Here is an 18,245-nt window from a genome sequence, read left to right as displayed (position 1 = left end):
ATAAAACTCACGTGTATGCTCTAGCATAACTTCAAAATGACTGAAGATATTACCATAACACTTAAGATACTGAAAATAAAGTTAAATTAACCCTAACCCATCCCCATATGTGAGGGTTGAGGTTTTTGTCAAAAGTTCTATGCAAGTCTACGGGATGTTTGATACCTTACTCCACATCTTTGTGGTTGAATTGGTCCATTGGTGAATTTTTTTTTGGCTCAAAACCAAAAACACCACTTTTGCCTGATACACCCACATCACAGGTCCATTAACCATAATCTTTTAATCACAGCTCATCCCCACTTTCCTTCACAAGCTCCATATGTCTGGGTAAATGTTGCGGTCCCGCTTACAATCCACACCCCTCCCACAAGCTAAGTCCCCCACAAAGCCAAGCTCCTTCTATGTTCGGCCCACAAACTCATCACCACAGCTCAGCCCCACCAAATCCAGTTCGGAATAAGAGATGGGATACGAGGACGGGATGGGAGGTCAGAAGACTGGCCAACACTGGGTACTCTGCTTGTTTAGAAAAGAAAAACATTGCTTAATCAGGGGTGTGGAAGTTAAAAAAAAAAAAAAAAAAAAAAACTACTTGTCCAAGGGACTAAAATGGAACACAATCTACTTGTCACTCATGACAATCCACTTGTCCTGGTAGACAAAATAATTTCAACCAAAATAGTACGTAAATAAGGTCTTTATTAGTTTCTGCACTTTTTTTTCCTCCTCATCCTATAATAGCCATAACTCTTATTTTTCCATCTACAGACCCATATAACACCTTTCATTTTTCCATAACTTATGCTCTGAAACTTGTGAGGTGAAAATATTTTTTTGCCATTTACCTTGTGGTTAATGTTATATGGACACATTATTTTAATACTTTAGGTCAGCCTGATTACACCAATACCAAATGTGTTTAGTTTGTGTTGTTTTACTGACATTTTTTTTTCACTTTTTGAAAAAAATTCCTGATCCCTATAACATTTTTATTTTTCCACATGCTGGGCTGTATGATGGCTCAATTTTTTGGGCCATAATCTGCTGTTTGTATCGGTGCCATTTTGGTATTTATCGGACTTTTTGAATACTTTTTACTTCATTTTTTCTGAGATATAAGGTTATAAACATTAAAAATGCATTTTTTTTACGTTAACACCATTGATTGTACAGGATATCTAATGTTATATTTTAATAGTTCAGAAAATTACGCACGCGCCAATACCAAATATATTTTTATTATGCTTACATATTTTTATATGGAAAATGGGATCAATATGAACTTAATATGGAAGGGGTTAATGGGTGTTTTTTACAACTTTTATTAAACTTTATTATTATTATTATTTTTTAAATACACTTTACAGATCAATGCAGTTCTATTGAACTCCATTAATCTGCGTTCATTTGATTGACCCTGCTCAAGGCAGGCTCAATCAAATGCAGATTCACGGGGGCAGCCATGAATACAGAGGTAAGCCCTCTGGCTACCTCCACAGTTGATCGCCCCTCCGCGACTGCACTGCAGGGGGGCGATGCACCTTACTAGAGTACCAGGGATGGTTAGCAGGTCCCGTTCTAAATGGTAAAAAGCCAGCCTCGGCGATCGCTGCATGCTGGGCTATTAGCGGCGGCCCCCGGCTACTGAAATCAGTTGTCAGCCACCAGGTATGGAGCGGGCTCAAGTCAGATCCCGCTCCATACACCCCGAGTGCTGGTGTGAGGTGCAGACTTGCATCCCATGCAAGTTTGCATCCGCTCCTTCCCTCAATTTGCACCTCACACCGGCGTTCTAAAAATAAAGGGGGAAGTCGGTCTGGCCCTGCTTGCCCAATAGAGGGCTAAGTGCATGAAAAATCCACCTGCCCGGCACCCAGAACTACATGTCCTGGGCATCATGCGATAGGATTTCCACATCCCTGGCTTAATAACACCTTTTCATATTAGGCTGATGAAACCAAATTGGTCACCAATAACTAATACCTGTATGTTTTATGTTCAGCTATTTTTTTGGTCCGCAACAAATCCGTACTGTATATTTCTATGGTTACTCCTAAAGATTAAAACTATGATAGTTAATAGACATGGAGAACAATACTGGCTAAACAAGGAAAAAAGTAAGCTGTTTTATAAAAGGACTTGGGAGCTGCATCTGTGAGCCACAGAAGCCATCTGATGCAAAGAGCAGTTTCTGCAATAAGAAGCTCACTGCAACCATGAACTATATGGTCTTCTATTTGTTAGAGGTTGGAGAAGCCAGACCCGATTCAATCAGTTGATGGCTGGAGCAGTGTGTTATTTATTTTGTATGAAGGCTACACCCCCCTTCTGCCCCCTAGACTGTCTTCCTATTCTACCCTACCAGTACCCTATATTTCACTAATATCTGATCAGTCTCTGCAGTTAAATGGACACTGTCAGAATCAAAAATGTTTTACATGTTGTACATTTAGGCAAAACATTAACTTTCTTAATATACTACATAAAAAGACCACTAGGCGTCCCCAAACCATCCTGATAATGATCCTGTGTAACTGTAGCATTATCTTTGTCCCTGTTCTGTCTATCAGACTCCTTTCTAAAAAAAAAAAAAAAAAAAAAAAAAAAGAGGAGGAGAGGGGGTTACAGAGCAGCCTGCAGTGATTGGAAGAAGAGACCCAACACAGCACAGCAGATGCAGGAAGGAACTGAATGAATGGTGAGTAAGGGCAGGCACAGTGCTTGCCTTGGACCTGCCCCTCCCTGAGCAGTGGAAGTGAAAATCAGTGAACAGTAGAACGTAGGTAAGCTAGACGTATCAGTATGCCTGTCTTTTTTTATGACCAGCATACTTCAAGGTTGTGTTCACACTGGCACTACTAGAATAATGTTGTTGTAGGATTCATAATAACTATGACAAATGCATTTTAAAACATTTTACAATAAACCCTAGTGGATCTGTTCAGATTCTTTTTTTTTTTTTTTTTTTTTTTTTATAAGTCAAGATAAGGCAGACTACATTCTTCTGCCCATTAATATTTTATGGAAACCTGACCAAACAAAATCTGTGTGAACAATAAGGCTGTATTCACACGTCAGAATTTCCGCACAAAGATGTGGGGCTCCGGCCAAATGATGTGAAGGTTGAATCCCGCATCTTTCTGGAAGAAGCGGCATTCATGCGAAAATTCCGCATGAATTCTGCATGAATTCTCCTTGTATGGCAAATGGGGCTTTTCTTTAATTGCTTTTAGACAAAATCAAGAGAAATTCTGTATTTGGGTGGAGAAAAAAAAAGCCCCATTGACTTCGCATCAGAATTCTACACAAATTTAGGGTAGGACCGCTCTTTATGCGGAATGCGGAGAGCAGAATTTCAGCAGCGGAAAGAACGATGCCGAAATTCTACTGTGTGAATGGGCCAGCGGAATCCCATTGAAGTGTATTGGCTCTAAACTTACGTGAAAAATAAATGCAGAATTAGATGCGAAAATCCATCTGGAATTTCCATTGTGTGAACATAGCCTAAGAGTTGAAAATTGTAAGCAGGCTATACACTTTACAGGCTCTGTTTAATCAAAAGCTATTCTTTCTGACCACTCCATTCACATTCCCGCTTGCCCAAGCATTGCATGTGGTCTCAATGTTGAGAGGAAATAAACCATTGCCAGATATCTCTAGGAGTAGCTAATCTTTTTTTTTAAAACAAAAGCTCAAGCATTATCAAATCTAAAATGCCGAATTCTTTTTTTTAATCCATCTCCTACCATTGTACAACAGTCAAGACACCCCCATGCACTTTTTAATAGATGGCTAGTCCCATCAAAATTGCAAGTTACACCATAATGCTAGGTTCAGACTACGGAATCTCCGGGCAGAAAATTTCCGCCTGGATATTCCGAGTGCGGCCAGTACTGACTGAATCAGTCGGCGCTAGGACCGCGCGAACACTGCAGTCTCTAATAGACTGCAATGTGTTCCACATGGATTTCCGCCTGAAAAAAGAGCAACGCCTTCCTTCAGGCGGAAATTTCCAAGCGGATTTTCCGTTCACAAATTCCGCTTCACAAATTCCGAAGTGTGAATTTGTGGACGGAAAACCATTCACTACACTATACATTTTAGCAAGCAGAATTTCCGCATGCAATTTCAAAGCAGAATTGCAGGCGGAAATTCCGTAGTCTGAACCTAGCCTAAGTGTATGGGTACCTTTAGAAGGTGAGAACAAGGACAGATGAAAAGGAGAGAGGGCAGCTGCTATGAGAAGAGGAGGTGAGGCCTCAGTGATGCTATTAGTGAGGGAGAGAGAGGGTAGGAAGGAGTAGAGGGTGGAAATTGGGACAGGATTGCTTCACTGTAGTGTTGGTTTACAGATGTAACAGTATTTATTGCTGCATTATGGTACTGCATACAATTCAGTCACTGTTATGAATTTGGAATCAAGATTGCTGCAAGTTAAAGACCCGGGTGAGTGCATCCATTCTTTTCTTCTGAATTGTATGCTGTTGCATTGCTACATTGGAGTGCACCCCCGGAACAGCCCCCCAGGTGTTAGTACCAGTGTCAATCTCCGTAACAGACCGTTGGTTTGGACTGCAGTGCCGGACCCCTTGCTTTTCTTTAGTTCTACATTATGGTACTGCTATAAGATATTATATGTACTGCAAGGTCGTATTTTGTGTTGTGCATTAGTATGTTTGTAGATGAAGCCCCAGCATAAGGGTGCGTTCACACAGCCATTTGCCCCCATTCCATTTAAAAAAAAAACGATAGAAATGGCTGCCCAAACGGGTATCCGTTTAGAACTTTTTTTATCCGTTTTTTTTTTTTTTTTTTTTTTTTAAGTATGAAAAATCAGCCACCTACAGACTCCTGCAGCCAGGACTACTACTACTCCAGTCATGGAACAGACTTGTTTCCATGGTTGGAGTAGTAGTTCCTGGCTGCAGGAGTCTGCCCGCGGCTGGGGAGGCTACATTAGTTCTTGTACTACTACCCCAATAATGGAACAGACTGTTCAATGATGGGGGTAGTAGTACAGGGGCTGAGGGATTGATCGCACCGGGTCTCACTTCTGAGACTTGATCCGATCAGAAGTTATTAAGCAGGGGAGTGGACGGCATGGTCCGCAACCCTGAGATATACACAATGTATTTTACTTTCATTTTTTAATTCCCCGCGGGGAGCTCTGAATGGCATGTACTGAGGAGCCAATCAGGGCTCCCTGCAGGGATTTTAAAATGGACAATGTATATTAAAAGCGCTGTGGGGGGGGCAAGATATATAGCGCTATATATCTAGCCCCCCAGCGCATTTGTAGAGATTTAACCTCCGCCAGCGCAAAAATATACACCCCTGCAGTATATATATGTGACCCCCCCGCCGGCGCATTTATAATATAACCCCCGCAGGCGCATTTATAGTTAGATACTCTCCGCCAGCGCAATTATGAATATATACCCCCCGCTGGCGCATATGTCATTAATGCAGCGCTATCTGTGAAAAGCATTTTACCCCCAGAGCATCGCACCAGCCGCCGCCGGCACAATGCTGCTGATAGAATACTATTCATACATAGCGCTGCAGGGGCATATTATATAGAAGTGCTGTGGGGGCCAGATAATACTTCTATATCTGGCCCCCACAGCACTTCTATATAATATGCCCCTGCAGCGTTATGTATGAATAGTATTGTTAGTATTCAGCAGCATCGTGCCGGCGGCATTAATGACACATGCGCCAGCAGGGGGGGGGGGGTCACATAACTGCCCTGGCGAGGGGTATATATTGATAACTGCGCCTGCAGGGGGTCACATATATACACTGCGGGGGTTATATTATAAATGCGCCGGCGGGGTCACATATATATACTGCAGGGGTAAATATTTTTGCACTGGCGGGTGTTATACCTTTATAAATGCGCTGGGGGGGGGCTAAATATATAGATTGGCTCCTCAGTACAGGACATTCAGAGCTCCCCACGGGGAATTTAAAAATTAAAGTAAAATACCTCATGTACATCGCAGGGTTGCGGACCATGCCGCCCGCTCCCCTGCTTAATAACTTCTGATCGGATCATGTCTCAGAAGTGAGACTCTGTGCGATCAATACCTCAGCCCCTGTACTACTACCCCCATCATGGAACAGAGTCTGATCCATGATGGGGATAGTAGTACAAAGACTAATGTAGTCCCCCCAGCCACTGGCAGACTCCCACAGCCAGGGAATTACTACTCCCATCATGGAACAGACTTGTTTCCATGATGGGAGTAGTAGTAGTCCCACAACACTGTAGGAGTCTGCTGATGTTAACTCTTCTGAGCATGCTCAGATGTAATTACAGATTTTAAACCCGGGTGCAAACGGATGACATTAAAGGTTCATCCGTTTGCCATAGACTTCAATGTTAAAATTATGATGTGTTCTCTTCCTTTTTTTTCATGGAAGAAAAAATACTGCATGTGCCGTTTTTTTCTTCCATGAAAAAAACGGAAATGAGTGCAGACGGGTGCAAACAGGTGCACACTGATGTAAACGGATTGTAAAAAAATCCCATTGACATGAATGGGATTTTTTTTAAACCGTTTTTAATCCGTTTACAGTCTGCAAAAACGGAACTGAAACGGGGGATAAAAAAAAATGGGGACAGACGGTCGTGTGAACAAGCCCTTAATATTGATTGGGAGGCAAGAGCACAAAAATTCCTGACCTAGACTAGATAGCAAAAACACACTAATTTACATATCTAGAAAATTGAAGATAATGGGAGAACAGAGGGAAGGATCCGGGCATGGTAGGAAGCAAATTGATCAGCATCCTCCACACTACCAGCCAGTAGCTCTGGTTTGTGTGTGGGGGGGGGGGGGGACTTTACTGACAGTTTTCCTTTAATTAAAAGAGGTCCTCAGAGTACAAGGACTTGTCACTAAAGAGACCTGGGATTTCTAATATACTATTGAAATTGTCTTGGCTGAAAATGTACTGTAATGTATAAACTAGTGTAGCACTCTTTTCTTAAGTAATATAGGTCATCAAATACAGCTTCAATATTACACATTTTTCCTACAGCTAGCCCTGCCATTAGTATCGAAATGTGCAAAGTGCATAAAAGAGCATAAATACTAAACGTTTATGTTATATTACCATCTGAAGGAAGTTAATGTATCTGATATTTGAGCGTACATTTCCTTTATAACACATAATATGCACCAGTTAACCAGCTGTTAAACTCAATGCACTATATATTTATAGTTAAACATTTTCTGCGAATCTCATTTAAAAAAGCTGTATATTGTCCACTTGAAATGTCCATCCTGTGAAGACACAGACTAATATTACTTATGTTCGCATTTCATTCTCTTAGTGCACCAAACTCTGAAAACTACACGTTGCTATGGAGAGATATCAACATTGGCAGAAATATTATCTTAACAGACCTATTACAGAGGGTGAATTTTGATCAAACTGGTCAATAGTGCCATATGCAATAGGCCAAGCCATCGACTAATGAACAAGCAAACAACAACAAGCAAACGCTCAATTATTCATTCAGTTTTTAAGATTGTTAAAAACCATTGCTTGGTGGCTCCCCATGTAATAAGGGATGTGCTGTCAATGATGGAAGTAAAGGGCCACACAAACAATCCAGCAATTGTTCATGCAGCCCTGCCTGCCCGATAGCCGAGCCCTGTAATAGGCATGCCCATGTAATAGCACCCGTAGTATTTGTTTTCTAGTGCTATTGGTTTGCAGGCACTTCAAAACATTTCAGAGACTGCTTAAAAGGGTATTGCAGTTTCAGCATATAAATGGTTTTTATAAATCATTTTACAAATTGTAGAATTTTCTAAAATATTTTCCAGTCACAGAACAGGTAACTTGACTGATTACTTTTGCGTTGCACACATTTGTAAAATCTTTCTCTGGGTTAAGACCATGTTTGGACTCTACATCGCTGGTATACACCGGGATATCAAAAGGGTATGCTGATGTATATTGCACTAGACTGAACTAGTTACTAAGTTTAATCTATTTCCCAAACTTATACTTTTAGTTTGTGGCAAACAAAAAGTATGTCTACTGGTGGCGCCATTTTGTTATGCAATATTTTTTGGACTTTGTTATATACCCACTGAAGAATATTCTACTACTGTAATTGCTTTTTCTTGTTCTATTATGGCTCGTCAGGGATTTGTTTTGGATGTTTATTTCGGCTTTTTGATGTACATTTTCTAAGATATAATAAAAGCTTCATGGTTTGACTATTAAAAGTATGGTCTACTGTACTTCTGAGCCACAAAAAATTAAGTTGGGAATCAACCAAATGTAGTCACTAGCAGACTATGTTTAATCCATTAACGTGTATGGGTGGGCTATGGTATATTTTAGCATAACTTTTTGCTAGTATTCGGATGCATACCTCTGACCCAGCCTTCTAAGCTCAGCAGTTATGCCTTTTATTTATTGGACAGGAAGTACCTGTCTGAAAGTTATCAGTCAGCCAGATAGTCATATGAACATTGTCACAGCTGCATTTCTGTCACATGGCTATTCGAAGAACTTCTGCTTTTATAATCGTATGAAGTTACCGTGCATATATCCCTGTCCACATGCTCTACTAAAATATACTGGGGGAGATTTATCAAAACCTGTCCAGAGGAAAAGTTGCTGAGTTGCCCATAGCAACCAATCAGATCGCTTTTTTCATTTTTGAAAAGGCCTTTGAAAAATGAAAGAAGCGATCTGATTGGTTGCTATGGGCAACTCAGCAGCTTTTCCTCTGGACAGGTTTTGATAAATCTCCCCCACTGATGTCATAGGACAATCTATAATAAGGTCCATCAGATCGGTCGGGTGCTGTCACTGTCCGGCATGCAGCAGCTTTTGCCCATGCACCATTTCTGTTGTTCTGCTCCTATGATGGACCAGGATAATGGAGAGTCAGAAACAGTTGTGAATATGGGGTTGCCTAGCCTGATCTTTCTGCCAGCACTATACAGGCTGGAACTTCATTGCTGTTACTGCATTGAATACTGACCCATTCAGTACTCCCTACTATCCAACATTTTTGTATTCTTTAAACCGAGAGAAGGGCTGGACCAAAGACAACACTGTCCCCACAGAAGTAGTCAAATTTTTTTTTAATGTGGTTATAGTATTGGCATTCTATAGCATCATGTGTGGGAACTGTTAGACATTGCAGGCAAAGGAGCATGCACACTGCTTATTACTTACTGGCAGTCAATTTTCAAAATAACATAAAAATGTGAAGTTCTACTGTGACTTTTCTGTGATTTTCAAAAAACATCTCCTAGTGAGTAATGAAAAAAACACTATGCATGCTACTTGCTAGTACCCTATCACTGTCCCCACCCATGAGGGCTCTGTAAAAGTGTACACAGCTGTAGAACAGCGCATTAATAAGCCAGCAAAAAAAGGAGAAACACTGACAGTGTATAGAAGCCATGAGTGTGCCACAGCAATGCCCTGCTCCCACTTCTTGTAATCCATCCGAGTATCTCTGTTGCTAGAGACAGACTTCACATGACAACAGGCATTAGACACCAAAAAAGGAAGTAAGCATATTTTTCAGGTAAATAAACTGATCTGCTCTTTAGACAGTGGTCACATTGGCTATCATGTGAGCACAAGTTAATTGAAACAACATTGACCATTTAATGACTTCCAGTTTCTGTTATTACTGTCTTATATAATAAATTATATCCCACTTTAGATTTCCAATGCCAGACAAAAATTTGATATGTCAGGCAGACAGAGGTAGTAGATGGTTACGTTAATTAAAAAAATACACTTTTATGACTATCACCATATGGAGATGTGAATCTATTATTAGATCCTACATTAACTAGATCCTGTCATGCTACGGCACTATTATTTCATAAAGTATGCATGCAGCAGAATAAAGCATCAATCTACTGGAGATATGACAGGTAAAGGACTGAATAAGGAGTCTCTGAGCTACCAAATGCGCAGTCTGTCAAAGAATAAAAGAATGCTGTCTATCATCACATAGGCGTTACGTCATCTCTCAGGAAGAATGAATCACACAAAATTATTTTCATTTCCTGGATGTAAAATGCAAAAGAGCTCATCTATTCGAATGTTATTTCAGTGCTCCAAAATAGTCCTTGGATAGATGAAAACTAGTGAATCACAATTTTCAACATCCAGACACTGTAGAAACAGAATCCTTCATTGGGAACATGTTTTAGGGACAAATCTATAGAGCTTTCTTCTTCCCCAGCTAATCAGATACTTACATGGCCTGGTTTGCTGCAAATAATGCCTTGAATTTCCAAATAACTGAACGTAAGTTCGAGCTAAAAGAAAACAATTTTTTTTTATTTAACAGAGGAAATAAACATTTCTCATAAAAATTACAATATAAACAATTTGTTGCAGTAGGTAATACCGCATGCTGAGGAAGGATTATAGATTTTATAACAAATGTATAATTATTTGCTAAAATGTGTAGAACACACATCTGCTGAAGTTAGGCACAATAATGTTGTAAATCATGTTTTTGCTAGTAAATAAACATTTTTACATGAAATTTCATCAAAGTAACAAAGAGTAATACACAGGATCGTGGACTTATGAAAGATAATTAAAAAGCATAAAAAAAGGACCACTATTTTGGGGACTTATTATTGACACATCCATGGGATGTTCAGACATTCCCTCTTTGGACATTTTCTGGACAATAATTTAAAGCAGAAAGTGTTATGTAAGGAGTTTTTTTTTTTTCTTCATATATGCAGCTGGGACTATCCCGCTATGACGCGTGGTCAGCTCCTGAGCGTGTGTCATAGAACGGGAGCGGGCACAGGGCGTACATAGTTAAAGATCCTGAGACTTCAGCAGTCATTTCAAGTTCTAAACACAGAAAAGAGAGATAAAAAAGAGAAACCTACCTTTGTTGGGACTCGAGCAGTTAATATAAAAGCACGACATGATGTTAGGACCTGGAAATACAAAATAAAAATAAAAATTACACAAAATGTCACATGTGATTCTTTAAATGCAATTAACTAAATCCTACACCAGCTATTGTTACATTGTAATACTGAGTCCCCAAGTTTAAATCAGACCAAAGAAACATCTGCATGTGATCTGTACATCTCTCTATAAGAGCTATTATAGGATTATATAACATCGATATGCAAAAGACCATTGCTTTTTATTAATAAGTGCTGGCTTTATTCATGCAGAAATTCAGAAAATCCTGAATAAAAGAGTTGAACTATTCTGTCAATTAAAAACGGATAAAATGTTGCCAATGTTCCTGGTAGGATTTTAAAAAGCATGCTGTCACAATTGATGCATTCTAATTTACTACTATTACACTGCATTGGATGCATTCACATATATTTATTCTAAAATGGGAGACTACACAAAAAGAAAAGAAAAAACAAATGTACATTTTGAGAACAGGGAAAAAAAGTCACATTTACATAAAACTCCACAATATTTGTAACCAACATCATAATTCTGTATATGGGGTTAGGGATTACACCAGTGGTGTTGCAAGCACTAGGAATCTAGGGAAAATGCCACAGATCCCTGGATGAGTTCTGTATTCAACAGCCCATGTCCTCATGGTGTGGATCCAACTGAAAACTATGATGGAGCACAGAACCATTTAGAACAGAGGCCTACACAAAATTTGGGGCAGCTTAGGGTTTTATAGTCCAAGCATAGGTGGTGAAATAATAACACTACACTGTGAGCCTGCAGCAGTATGTGTCCATGAGAAAAAGGACCAACCTACTTGACATAGCAACACAATGAGGCGAGTACATAACATTAGTGAGTTGGCATAGGGTGGAAAAGGTGAAATTCTATGCGCCAAAGATGCTAATGTGGCACTTTCTACAGAGAGGTGGCTAAAAATGAAGGCAAATGACTACAGTCAGAAGACTAACTGTAATTCATTAAATGAAACTGTACTGTATTCACTTAAGTGGTCTGCAGAGAATGTGTGTAAAACTGGTATCTACCACTATCTGCTCACTGTATGTGGTAATATGTGTCTCTGTATTGTGTAGTATGATGGGTTTATTAAGACACAATGGCCAAGATGTACTAAAACTGTTACATTTTTTGGCAGTGCAAATGTAGACCAAAAGTTTTCTAATGAGTTATCACAGTGTCAGAAAATGTGGTAAAAGTCATATAAGATGGCTTTTGGCGCAAATTACCTGAAAGTGCGCCAACATTCTGGTGCATTTGCAATAGTAAATGTGGGCCTACATGACAATAATATGCAGCCATGGTGTTGAAGTATTATTTGGCCTTTGTATAGTGATAGTCTTATGGGCCTTAGTACACTGGGTTTTGTATATGGTACCTATGAATATTTGGTAACTATTAATTATTCACAGTTATATAGGTATAATGATACATAGAAAATGCTCATAGTAAACTTGTCTTTGAATCTAGTTATCACCCCCTGCTTATTTAATCTACATATTTGAATATTTTGTGTCCAAAAGCTGGGCTTTTATAGACAAATGAGACCAAAGCAAACATGGTCAGAGTTCGCACTGCACAGTGAACTGGGCCAGAGGCAGTTGGTTCTGTATACTGAGAAGTGTTGAAGTGTTGATGTGTAGAAGTGTTGATGCCCTGTTACTGCACTTAAAAGGGAGTTGGCAAATCCTAAAATAATTATACTGTACACCCACACACACAATTGCAAGAAAAAATCCTTCTGAACTGCCTTGAGTTCTGCATTGATTTCTAATAAACTATCTAACTGCTAAGTCACAATTCTACATAAACACAATCTAACTAAAATAACAACAATATAATTATACTGTTCGTCTTTTATTAAGCGCATTCAGTAAACATCCACAAAGCAGTGGGGAAATGTAGGTAAAGCCTTAAATTTAACCCCCTAAGGACCAGGGGGTTTTCCGTTTTTGCATTTTCGCTTTTTGCTCCTTGCCTTTAAAAAATCATAACTCTTTCAATTTTGCACCTAAAAATCCATATGATTGCTTATTTTTTTGCGCCACCAATTCTACTTTATAATGACGTCAGTCATTCTGCCCAAAAATCTAAGATGAAACGGAAAAAAAATAATTGTGAGACCGAATTTAAAAAAAAACGCCATTTTGTGACTTTTGGGGGCTTCTGTTTCTACGTAGTAAATTTTTCGGTAAAAATGACACCTTATCTTTATTCTGTAGGTTCATATGATTAAAATAATACCCTACTTATATAGGTTTGATTTTGTCGTACTTCTGGAAAAAATCATAACTTCATGCAGGAAAATTAATACGTTATAAATTGTCATCTTCTGACCCCTATAACTTTTTTATTTTTCCGCGTATGGGGCGGTATGAGATCTCATTTTGTGCGCCGTGATCTGAAGTTTTTAATGGTACCATTTTTGCATTGATAGGACTTATTATTCATTTTTTCATGAAATAAAAAGTGACCAAAAATGCACTATTTTGGACTTTGCAATTTTTTTGCGCGTACGCCATTGACCGTGCGGTTTAATTAACGTTATATTTTTATAATTCAGACATTTCCACACGCGCCGATACCATATATGTTTATTTTTATTTACACTGTGTTTTTTATGGGAAAAGGGGGGTGATTCAAACATTTAATAGGGGAGGGGTTAAATGATCTTTATTCACTTTTTTTTTCCACTTTTTTTTTGCAGTGTTATAGCTCCCATAGGGACCTATAACACTGCACACACTGATCTTTTACATTGATCACTGGTTTCTCATAGGAAACCAGTGATGGATGATTCTGCCGCTTGACTGCTCATGCCTGGATCTCAGGCACTGAGCAGTCATTCGGCGATCGGACAGCGAGGAGGCAGGTAGGGATCCTCCTGCTGTCCTGTAAGCTGTTCGGGATGCCGCGATTTAGCCGCGGCTATCCCGAACAGCCCACTGAGCTAACCGGCATGGTTTAACTTTCGCTTTAGACGCCGCATTCAACTTTGAACGCCGCGTCTAAAGGGTTAATAGCGCGCGGCACCGCGATCAATGCCGCTCGCTATTAGCCACGGGTCCCGGCCTCTGTTAGAGGCCGGGCCCAACCCGCTATGACGCAGGGCCACGCCATGGCCCAGCGTTATAGATCGGGAGCGGACACATGACGTTAAAGGGTTAAAGGGGTATTCCAGGTATTTTTTTTTATTTGACTATGCTACAGGGGCAGTAAAGTTAGTGTAGTTCATAATATAGTGTCTGTACCTGTGTGTGATGGTTTTCTCACAATTCTTCTGTGATTTTCCCCCCAAGAATTATTTTTACCAGCATACAAAATGACAGTTGTCTCAGATTTTTCCCAGGTTGCAATGCAGCCGAGACCTGACTCACTAGTCAGCTGAAGAGAGGGAGCCTATCTGCTTCAATGGGTGGAGGGATCGCTTGGTGGGAGAGAGATTAATCTGCAACTAATGCAACAGCTGTAGGCACCCTGATTGAAAACCACAGGTCTTTTGAATGGATGCAGCTCATTTATGTTTCAATGGGTGGGGAGGCTGATGTGTGGGAGGAAGGAAAATTGAATTGTGGGATTTGTAGTCAAAAAAAGAAAAGTCAAACAGGAAATACCAGTTCACAAAAAGCTAGCCACAGTGTTATGGTAATCTCATGACATAGCCATTTAGCCCCAAGACAAGCGCAGATCCTTCCTAAGCATGTCCATTACTGTCTGCCAGGTACGTACTAAAATCATCTTATGGTGGATAACCCCTTTAATAACCTATAGATCATCATTAATAGCAGTCTACTAAACCAAAGGTTTCCTTTCTACTTTAAAAATAATCAATTTGTCAGTAAACAGTTTTAGTGTCCCTTGTACCTGCGAAACCCACACTTCTAATCTCATCTCCTTAACTGAAACACCTTTTGCCATTTATCTGTTAAAGAAGTAATTAACACAAATATTCAATTACCTTTTCTCCCTGTTCTATGAATGTTTACTCAATAAAACACAGACGGTACAGATGCTTGTGTGTTATTAGTTTAGTTAAATTGTGTTTTTCAACAACTGTGATAATAATAGACTACATTTTATTAGTAATCAATGTAAAAATACAGGCAATTCCAAGGGAATACTTACTTTTTTCCTGCAATGCAGATATATTTATTCATAATTACTTATGTATTTTAGATTTGTCCTTCTGGCATACTTTGGTGTTAATGTGAATATTAAAATTAATGACAAAAAAAGTAATAAACTCAGATAAATATAAGAGGTTCAATAATACAATGAAGGAAGGAGGACCGGCACCACAAGCAATCTTAACGTGAAAATGTAGCAACCACAATATACAGCACAGCAGCAGGAGTCTCCATACAGGTTAATCTGGGGTGCTCAGACAATGAAAGAAAGATCCAAATCTAACATGCTATGATAAGAAGAGATGGTGGCACTCAGGCAATGTAAAATAAACGTCCTTTATTCCTGGAGACATACAGGGCCATTACACACTACAAACAAGTGCGTTCCACAGAAGAGAGCGACAACGTGTTGCCGCTCTCTCCTGTAGAACGCACCTCTTTGTCATGTGTAATGTCCCTGTATGTCTCCGGGAATAAAGACGTTCGCAATACATGACGTAAGTGCCGCCATTTCTTCTTACCATAAGATATAAAATAGGTTTCAAATGAGTCATGATTCACTGGCTTCTACCGGGGAGAACATTGGCTGTATCTAAACACTGTATAATGGAAATCTGGATTGCTAATTTAGATACAGATACTGCATATACAGTTACATGTGAAGCATAAATAGCTCCGTATTCCGTCTTTCCAAATATAAAATACCATTGTGTAAATCTTTATTGTACATTCAAGGATTTACTTTTACACTTGATCTGCACTGTCTCTGCATTCTTTTCTTCTATATCTTATTGCCTACATCACGCTGCCTAGAACAAGATCAAAACCCGCATCTCTTCCTGCTTTGAACATTCCACTTATCTGATTGGTTAAGAAAATAATGTTACACACGGGCAAGCAAAACATGAAGATTAGATGCAGCACGATTCTCGAGATTTTGTCAAATGCACGGCAACAATAAAAGTAATATTAGTTTACCCAGAAAGCAGTAAATCATTCTCAGTCTGAAGTAGAGCAAAATGAAAAATAAAATCCATTTGCTTGAGCAGCTAGTACTAAATGATCCTGCCACACAGCATAAACAACGTTGTCAGTGCAATAAAGCTGAAAATCTAGAGCCAGCCAAGGTTGTGTGTAGCAAATCAATCATACTTTCTACAAACAAAATGGATATGGAGATTTTCAGGTAATTTTAACAAGCAAAGAAACCCACGCCTGGAAGGATACAGAATTTGCAGGTGTTAGAATCCAAAAGCCAATGAGCAATGTAGAAAATTTGCCATGACACGTATCAGGATTGTGATGATGGTTAATATCCTTCTAATACTTGAAACTATATTTCATGCTCCGGAGAGAAGGAAGGATGCAGTCAACAGGATGAAGAATCTGCAGATTCAGTCCATTTGAAAAGCTCACCAGTATTGTAAGGGCAATTTCATTTATCAATGGATCCTGTAGACTTTCACTCAAAATGGTTAATCATTTTGCTTTCTACACACAGTACAGTACAAAGCAGCTTGTGTACCAGGTGATCAACTGCCAACCCTCATTAAGGTGTTATCTCCTAACATTACAGCAAAAAGATGGAGCAATTTGTTATCATAACAAACCTTCACTAGGGTCATCTTCACTAGGACATGACATCAATATCCAATTCCCCCACTGACTGCTAAAATGTAGCGAAAGTGCTACTTCATCTCTGGTGAAATCTATTTTCTGCAGTTCGGGTGGCCATCTTAACCCCTTAAGGAATAAGGGTTTATCTGTTTTTGCATTTTCGTTTTTTCCTCATCACCTTCTGAAAATCATACTGCTTTCAATTGTGCACCTACAGACTCTAATGATTGCTTTTTTTTTAACTTTGTAATGACATCAATCCCCAAAATCTATGACAAAACTAAAAAAAAAATCTTTGTGCAACAAAATTGAAAACAAAAATGCCATTTAGTAAATTTTGGGGGGTTCATTTTCTACGCAGTGCATTTTTTGGTAAAAATGACACCTTCTCTTTATTCTGTAGGTCCATATGATTAAAATGATACCCTACTTATATAGGTTTGATTTTGTCTTACTTCTGAAAAAAATCATAACTACATGCACGAAAATGAATACGTTTAAATATGTCCTCTTTTGACCCCTATAACTTTTTTATTTTTCCACATACAGGGCGGTGTGAGGGCTCATTTTTTGCAGTGTGATCTGAAGTTTTTATCGGTTTCATTTTTGTTTTGATCAGACTTTTTGATCGCTTTTTATTCATTTTTTATGGTATAAAAAGTGACCAAAATTGACCGCTAATTTGGACTTTGGAATTTTTTTTGTGTGTACGCCATTGACCGTGCGGTTTAATTAACAATACATTTTTATAGTTCTGACATTTACGCACACGACAATACCACATATGTTTATTTCTAATTTTATTTATGCAGTTTTTTTTTTTTAAATAGGAAAAGGGGAGTGATTCAAACTTTTATTAGGGAAGGGGTTAAATCAGCTTTATAAATTTTTTTTACATTTTTTTTTTGCAATGTTATAGCTCCCAAAGGGGACTATAACATGTATTACACTGATTGCCAGCACTGATCAATGCTATGCCATAGCATAGCATTGATCAGTGTTGGCGCTCGACTGCTCCTGCCTGGATCTCTTCCTGGAGCAGTCATTCAGCGATCGGACAACAAGGAGGCAGGTAGGGACCCTCCCCGTGTCCATACAGCTGATCGGGACACCGCGGTTCCACCTCGTTGGTCCCGGTCAGCTCGACTGAGCTTCCGGGAATGCTTTTTTTTTTTTTTTACTTTAGACACGGCGATCAACTTTGATGGCCGCGTCTGAAGGGTTAATACCGGGCATCACCGCGATTGGTGATGTCCAGTATTAGCTACGGGACCCTGCTATTGTCAAGCGGTTATATCGCGGGAGCCGCTATAGGACATAAATATACTTCCTGTGTTGTTAAGGGGTTAAAGGGGTACTCCGGTGGGAAACTAATTTTTTTTCAAAACAACAAGTTCCAGAAAGTTAAACAGATTTGTCAATTACTTCTATTAAAAATGTTAATTCTTCCAGTACTTATCAGCTGCTGTATGTTCCAAAGGAAGTTGAGTTGTTCTTTTCTGTCTGACCACAGTGATCTCTGCTAAA

The 18,245-nt window shown here is 39.2% G+C and overlaps 1 protein-coding gene across 4 annotated transcripts in view; it reads right to left on the bottom strand.

Moving 5' to 3' along the window:
- CARMIL1 (capping protein regulator and myosin 1 linker 1) overlaps positions 1 to 18,245 on the bottom strand; it is a 339,650-nt gene that overhangs the window by 206,324 nt on the left and 115,081 nt on the right. For all 4 annotated transcript variants that reach the window (XM_056521327.1, XM_056521326.1, XM_056521328.1 and 1 more), the window contains 2 exons: positions 10,917 to 10,967; positions 10,263 to 10,322 (listed from right to left, as the gene is read on the bottom strand). In XM_056521327.1, the coding sequence (XP_056377302.1) occupies positions 10,263 to 10,322; positions 10,917 to 10,967 (111 nt within the window). The remainder of the gene's footprint in view (positions 1 to 10,262; positions 10,323 to 10,916; positions 10,968 to 18,245) is intronic.

Source organism: Hyla sarda, chromosome 5 (genome assembly GCF_029499605.1).
Source record: "Hyla sarda isolate aHylSar1 chromosome 5, aHylSar1.hap1, whole genome shotgun sequence".
NCBI classification, from domain to species: Eukaryota; Metazoa; Chordata; class Amphibia; order Anura; family Hylidae; genus Hyla; species Hyla sarda.
This window is presented reverse-complemented; position numbering and strand designations above follow the sequence as displayed.